The 7,436-nt window shown below is 50.7% G+C and overlaps 1 protein-coding gene across 5 annotated transcripts in view; it reads left to right on the forward strand.

Moving 5' to 3' along the window:
* Stk38 (serine/threonine kinase 38) overlaps window positions 1-6,034 on the forward strand; it is a 38,109-nt gene extending 32,075 nt beyond the window's left edge. For all 5 annotated transcript variants that reach the window (XM_048347855.1, XM_048347859.1, XM_048347856.1 and 2 more), the window contains 5 exons: window positions 372-489; window positions 1,947-2,070; window positions 2,261-2,356; window positions 3,937-4,031; window positions 4,412-6,034. In XM_048347855.1, coding sequence (XP_048203812.1) covers window positions 372-489; window positions 1,947-2,070; window positions 2,261-2,356; window positions 3,937-4,031; window positions 4,412-4,542 — 564 coding nt within the window. In that variant the 3' untranslated portion in view covers window positions 4,543-6,034. The remainder of the gene's footprint in view (window positions 1-371; window positions 490-1,946; window positions 2,071-2,260; window positions 2,357-3,936; window positions 4,032-4,411) is intronic.
* The last annotated feature ends 1,402 nt before the right edge of the window (window positions 6,035-7,436 follow it).

Here is a 7,436-nt window from a genome sequence, read left to right on the forward strand (position 1 = left end):
CCCTGCCGCTCCGCTAGTTCTGAGTGAGGCGTTGGACAGCTCCACTCTGGATGTTCATCTGCAAGTGTTGCTCAGTACAGTCTTCCTTACGAGCAGCTCGTGATGCACTGTGCCCACTCACATGTCAAGCAGCACAGAGCCCGATACTTAGTGGGAGCTCTGTAAATGAGGCCAGTTGTTTATGGGCCTTGGTGTCTTTAGGAAGGGTCTTTGGTTTAATTGTTCATTGTGGAATGTGTCCTTGCAAATCCAGCTTGCATCAAGCTCCTGAGCAACCGTCCTGCGTGTTTACTTTGGGGGTAGCTCCTGGTGGTGCTGTAGCCTTTGGGTGACTGCCTGGAGGTGCCTCTGATACGTGGTACGTGTTTCAGGCCTTCTCCACAGTAGGCACTCCTGACTACATTGCTCCCGAGGTGTTCATGCAGACCGGGTACAACAAGCTCTGTGATTGGTGGTCCCTTGGCGTGATCATGTATGAGATGCTCATCGGTAAGTTGCATGCCCCCAGAGGACCTCCCGCTGCTGCATCGATTCTAGGCCGAGTGAGATGGGAGGGAGCTAGTAGTCACTTGTCTTTCCAAGTGAAGAGGCCTACCTAGATAGGTAACTCGGTTAAATGAGTCTCTTGCTATGTTCTTGGGCTTGCTGAAGGCCTTGATTGCTTTGCAGATCATTTGCTTTTTTCTTTGTTCTGTGCTTTCATCTTCTCCCTCGAGTAAGTAGCTCTTTTAGTCACTAGCATTCATTCAATGTCTATATTTTTGGAGCTCAGAGAATTGCCTCACTCTTGCCTGGTAACTTGCTGTTCCCTTCCTCTTTTCTCTCTTTTTTATTCTCTAGTTCTGGGGCTTGAACTCAGGGACTGGGCACTGCTCCTGTGCTTCTTTTGGTCAAAACTAGCACTGTACCACTTTAGCCACAACGCCACTTCTTTATGGCATTGAGGAATCAAACCCAGGACTTTGTGCATGCTAGGCGAGCACTCTACCACTAAGCCACATTCCCAGTTCCTCCCTCTCAGAGCCTTCATAGTATGAAAGCCTCTGACTTGTCTCCCTCTTATTGGGAGAGAGTGTCTCTGTATTTACGGGACACAGCTGTATTCCGGCCTGTGCCATTGAGCACTAGGAGTGCGTTTGCGTGGATGGCAGGTGTGGAGTGTCTGGCTGCATTGTCTTCAGGAATGTTGGATGGATGCCTGTGGCAGACGTACTCTGCAGAGGGCAGATGGGGGGCCGATGGGGGTAGGGTATGTGTTTCTCTCTTTCCTGTTCTCATAAGATAGGACAATCGTTTTAAAACGTGGGCTTTTTTCTCTCTCTCTGTGTGTGTGTGTGTGTATGTGTGTGTGTGTGTGTGTGTCAATCCTAGAGCTGGCCTGGGCATTCATTGTCTGTGAGCTTTTTTGCTTAAGGCCTAGTGCTCTACCATTTGAGCCATGGTGTTATTTCCAGCTTTTTCTGCGTTGTTAATTGGAGATGAAGAGTTTCACCAACTTTTCTGCTTGGGCTGGCTTCAAACTGTGATCGTCAGATCTCAGCCTCTAGAATAGGCTATCAGATGAGAGCCCCCAGTGCCTGGCTCCGTGCTTTTTTCTTATTCAGCTTCTTTGGTACTTGGCTCATAGAAGGGCATTCCTGGAACAGTCGTTCTTTGAATGTATGTTTCCTCCTGTCTTGGGCAGGGTGATCTGCACACGTGCGGCGCTATAGATGACCTCCTCCTGTCTTTCCAGCCCCAGTGGTTAGCTGGCTGGACCTAGAGGCACAACTTCACTGTGGGTTTGCAAGTTTAGATGCTTAGGTGTTTGCTGGGGTGAGTGGGAAGTCTTGTCTGTGTTGTAGAGAATGGATGCATCAAGTGGCTACTAAAGACAAAGAAAACAGTGTTGACTTAAAATGACCGCAGCCAGGCCCCGTGCGCTCCCAACTTCCTCTCTGTTCCAGGCTACCCACCTTTCTGTTCTGAGACCCCGCAAGAGACATATAAGAAGGTGATGAACTGGAAAGAAACCTTGACTTTTCCTCCAGAAGTTCCCATCTCCGAGAAAGCCAAGGATCTAATTTTGAGGTATCAGCATCTTCCCACCTGTTGAGACTTTTTGACACGAATGATTGACATTCCTCTAAAACTAGAAAAGTCACTATCTTCTGTGTCTGCCCCCCTGCTTACTTCTGTTCAACTCTTGGAAGAAGACAGACAATTCCTTTCTTTTTTTTCGAGGAAACTAAGGTATGCTGAAAGCATCTGTCTTTTCCAGATTCTGCTGTGAGTGGGAACATAGAATTGGAGCCCCTGGAGTTGAGGAAATCAAAAGCAATTCTTTTTTCGAAGGTGTTGACTGGGAACATATCAGGTATACACATAAAAAGTCACAAGTTTGCTTAACACTCATTTGGAAAGACCATGATTGGCATGCTAAGTAAGGAAAGAGCTTCGTGGACATTTTAGGGCCTTTCCTGTATTTTCATTCATGGGGACTTAGGATGGAAAGTTTAGGTTTCCTGTCAGCTCTGTGGCATGGACGTGCTGAGTCGCACAGCTCTTTACTGAGCGATGGGAACTTGGGGCTCTGTTTGGGGGGACATTGGGGAAGCACGGTGTCCATGCACTTTGTCCTCCAGCGTTGGGGGCCACCAGCAGGGAGCTGTCGCTGCCCCCAGTCAGAGGACATTACTGGGCGATAAGGGGCAGTGAGTTAGGAGGAGGGGCGTGCTGTACCCAGTGCCGAGAGAGACGAGGAGCTTGCTAGGGAGGCTGGGGTCCCAGGCCTGTGTGTCTTTTTTTTCTTTCTTTTTTTTTTGGTGCAGGTCCTGGGCTTGAACTCAGCGTAGGTGCTATCACTGAGCTCAAGGCTCGCGCTCTCCCACTTGAGCCAGAGTTCCCTTTCTGGCTTTTTGTGATTCATTGACGACTGAGTAGCTAGGATTGCGGGCCTGCGCCACCAGCGCCAGTTCTTTGTTTCTTGAGACAAGTTCTCACTATGCAGTTCAGGCCAGCCTCAAACCTGCGATGCTCCTACATCAGCCTCCTGGGTGCTGGGATTATCTATGAGGGTCATTGAATTCATGTTCCAGACCGTTTTTGGTTTTTTTTTGGCCTTTCTTGGCTCTTGGACTCAGCCTGGGCACTTCTTTTGCTCAAGGCTAGCACTCTGCCACTTGAGCCACAGAGCCACTTCTGGCTTTTTCTGTGTATGTGGTACTGAGGAATGGAACCCAGGGCTTTCTGCATGCTAGGCAAGCACTCTACCACTGAGCCACATTCCCAGGACAGTGTTATAGACCTTTTAAATCAGCATTTATTGGTTGCTAAGCCAAACATAATGAAGGCCTTTCTTTTTTTTTTTCCTCTACTGGGACTTGAACTCAGGGGCTCATCCCTACCCAGCTAACTTGCTCATAGCTGGCACTTTACTACTGTTGAGCCATGCCCCTAGCCCTGTCATTTGATATTGTAGTTATATGCAGATTTGCATTCTCATGGATTTTTTTCTTTCTCTGAGAGGGTCTCATCATGTAATCTGGGCGGGCTTTACACTCAGGATCTTCCTTCTTTAACCTGTTGAGTGCTGGGACTATAGGCATGAGCTACCATGCCCAGCATCCTTGTTGATTTTTACTTTTGCCTCCTTTTCACCATACATTTTAGTCATCCTGGTGGGTGTCTCCAATAGAAGGGGAGAGCCATACCTGAGGTCTGCTAGGAGCTTGAAGCCATTGAGAGTATCATCGTGCAGTTTCCCCTCAGTCCTGCCTTTCTAGCTAGGAATGACTATTTTTTATTGTACTTTCTTTCATACCTTATTTCATTATGAATGCTTGGTTGGCTAGCATTCATAAGCTATTCAGAGAAAGTGAACACTGCCTGCCCAGTGACTTGATAGCGCGAGCCATCTGAGGAGCTCGAGTAATCCTTCATGTCTGTTCTTGGCAGAGAGAGGCCTGCTGCAATCTCTATTGAAATCAAAAGCATTGATGATACCTCAAACTTCGATGAGTTTCCAGAGTCTGATATTCTTAAGCCAACAGGTAATTGACAAGCCTCGCTCGGCAGCGTCCTAGTCCCAATGATTTCCTGCCCCGCTTGCAGTTTGGGGGTGACGTTTGCAGAGTGTGGGTAGGAACGACAGTCCTGGCTGTCCAGCCCGGTGCTGGCGAGTGCAGGACGCCAGTGCTCAGACTCTTCGGCGGGGGGCCGGCACACGATGAAACGGTGCGAAGGGGGAAAGGAAACTTCCCGTATATCCATGCAGAAATGATTGTGAGGCTCAGAGAACCTCACGCAGACGTAGAGAATCTGCAGAGCCGCAGGAGCCTTTCCCGCGAGCCTCCCGGTGCCGCCCTGCCCTCGGCGCTGAGCAGCCCGCTGGCGGGGCAGCGAGCCATTCTCACATCTATTTCTTCCCCAGTGGCCACCAGTAATCACCCCGAGACCGACTACAAGAACAAAGACTGGGTCTTCATCAATTACACGTACAAGCGCTTCGAGGGCCTGACCGCCCGGGGCGCCATTCCGTCCTACATGAAAGCGGCCAAGTAGGGCGCAATGGTGGGATGGGACGCGGAGCAGAGGTCCTGGGCCGGCGGCTGGCGGCTGGCCTCCACCCTTTGAAAGAGCTTCCGAGCCACTGTGTCACGAGCTTCCTGACACACACTGGGAGAGCAAAGAACCAGCTCTGCTCCATTGGCGGCAGGCAGCTTCCTCAGAGGCATCGGGAGCCTCTTGCTAGGTGTTTTCAAAAGGACTTGGATTTCCTGCAGCTCATCAAATGAAGGAGAGAAACAGCCATGGTCCAGCATTACCGAGACTAACGTGTACTCTGCCAATTCCTCTGCCGTGGTGACACCACGCTCCCTGCCAAGCCCGTGGAGTATTTCTTTCCTCTGAATATTCAGCTACAAGTCTCACAGTAGTACAGGAGCACAGCAAGGACGAGTGTGTCAGCAGCCAACGGGACCCCCGTCCTGGGTGGGAGGGGAGCGAGGCCCGGGAGCGGCTTTCCCAGCCTTCGCTCATGGTGCACTTTACTCATGGTACTAGGACTCTCCGACTTAGCCCCTCCCTCCCTCCCTCCCTCTCTCCGGAGTGCTACGGCCACTGTTACCCTTTGAAGGCCGAAGCCACTGGCACCGCCAAGGAGTGTGGTCCCGCGGAAGCCCGCCCTCCCTCCTGGTGCAGCAGGAGATCCCTCGATGGATGTCCCTGACCAGCATTGCCTCAGAGAGCTGCCGGCAGGACCTGCGCATGCCTGGGGACAGAGCCAGGAGCCTCCGGCAAAGGACACAGCCAGCCCCCTCCTCGGCCCTGGTGCAGCTGTGTTGGCTTCTCTCGGTATTTCTTTCCTGACTAGCCATTTTGCCTTGGAATCACGAGGACAGATTTCCCCCTTGCTGATGCCTTCCTGAGGGCACCTGTCCCGCCCGAGCTGCCTGCAGCTGGGCCCGGCCTGGCCTCCGCGGTGGCCTTCTCCGTGAGAGACTGAATTTTAGCACCAAGTGCCTTCTCCGCCACAGCCACAGCCGCCATTAGGACATTTGCTGTGGCAGAAAAATGTAGAGGGTTCCATATGAATGCATTACTTCTTTTTTTTTTGTCTTGTTTTGATAACTCTTAAAGCATCATTGCACCTGCGTGGTGACTGCCTGCCAAGAGGCCCCGCCCTGCCCCACCCCGCCCCGCCCCGCCCCGCCCCAGGTTGTGCGGGCCAGCTTGCCCAGCCCGCCCAGCCCAGCCAGCCTTTCCGAAAGGAGAGCCACTGTCAGCTGCAGTGAAGCTGCTATGTGGGTGGGGATGTTGGCCCTTTACTCTTCTTCGTAGCCTGTTAGAGGAAGTCAGTGAGGTTCATCTGTTTATCTCCTTAGCCTCTTTTCTTTTAGCTGGGGACCTGTGTGATGAGAATGGAGAGTGCGGAAGTAACTAAATAGCGCTAGTCTGTGGTGGGTGGCAGGGGATGGTTTGTTTTTAGGGTAAATGACCACATTTTAACTGTTAAACTTCTGAATAAACTGTGAAAACAGCAGTGGGAATCTGTGATATGTTTAAAACAAATGTGTCAGAGTGCTTGTGACTTTTAATCCCACTATCCAAGAGCAGAACACTGCACTGTTGTCTTTATACTAGGAAGCTGGGACCAGGCCTCATCTCTAGGAAGCCCCTGGCTTGGTGTTCATGTGCTTCCTTCTCTTTCGGGGTTACAGGGAGGTGAGCCTCCCCTTCCAAGTAAGCCAGGGGACACCTGCAGACAAGGGATGTCAGTCACCCAGCCCACCAGGGACCTCACAAGCCCCATTCCAGTGAACTGTTGACCTACTTCTGGTCTCTTCTGAGGGAAAAGAACCTCAGAATATGCAAGAAAGAAGGGGAGAGGGTTTCAAGCTACAGGAAGAGAAAGGATTCGACCAGAATGGGCAGATGTGTTCCCAGTTTCTGGCTGTTTGGGGAAAAAAATGAGTCGAGTGTTTTTCCTGTTCACAGATAAATTCCAGTTCCTATTCATGAGAGGTGCTAGAAAATGCATTTTTTTCCTTTTCTTTTTTGGTAATGGGGTTGGAATCCAGGATGTTGTACTTGCTAGGCAAGTGCTCTGCCACTGAGCTACATCCCAGCCCTAAGATCTCCATTAAGGGAACTTTACTGCATACAGAGCAGGCTCAGTCCTTTTTTGGACAAGCTCTCACCAGGCAGTGCAGGCAGGCCTTCAACTCAGCGGCCCTGCATCTGTCTCGAGTGCTGTACTGACTGGCGTGTCCCTACGCCTGGTGCAGCCTTTGATTCAAGAGTACATCAGGATTTTACTCCTTTTATTACATCTTTCCTTTTATTTTTTTGCCAGTCCTGGGCCTTGGACTCAGGGCCTCAGGGCCTGAGCACTGTCCCTGGCTTCTTTAGGCTAGCACTCTGCCACTTGAACCACAGCACCACTTCCAGCCGTTTTCTATGTGTGATACTGGGGAATTGAACCCAGGGCTTCATGTGTATGAGGCAGGCACTCTTGCCACTAGGCCATATTCCCAGCCCCACATCTTTTAGAATGACTAAAGAGTCAGAGTCACATGCCTATAGTCCTACTCAGGTGGCTGATTTGAAGATTGAGTTTCAAAATCAAACCCATCAAACCCATGATACTCTGCTCCAGCTAACCAGGAAAAGGTCAGGCAACAGTGAGGTACTAAATTTCAATTCATTGGTGTGATGTCCTGGAGACAGCCATTGGTCACTAAGGGTTTTTCTCAAAATCGTCTGCACAGAAAGTACATTTCCTGGGTCATCTTGTCCTGCTTTAGTCTCGTGGGAACACCTTGCGAGCTTTGGGTTAGAAAGCAGGTGAGGGCCATCTCGAGGAAAGTCAGGGTCTGGGCAATGAGAGGCTTCCCCCCCCCCCACACTCAGGTCCTAGTTTTATGGTCTATTTTCTGCTAAGAAATACCACAGAA

This window comes from Perognathus longimembris, chromosome 6, assembly GCF_023159225.1.
Source record: "Perognathus longimembris pacificus isolate PPM17 chromosome 6, ASM2315922v1, whole genome shotgun sequence".
NCBI lineage: Eukaryota > Metazoa > Chordata > Mammalia > Rodentia > Heteromyidae > Perognathus > Perognathus longimembris.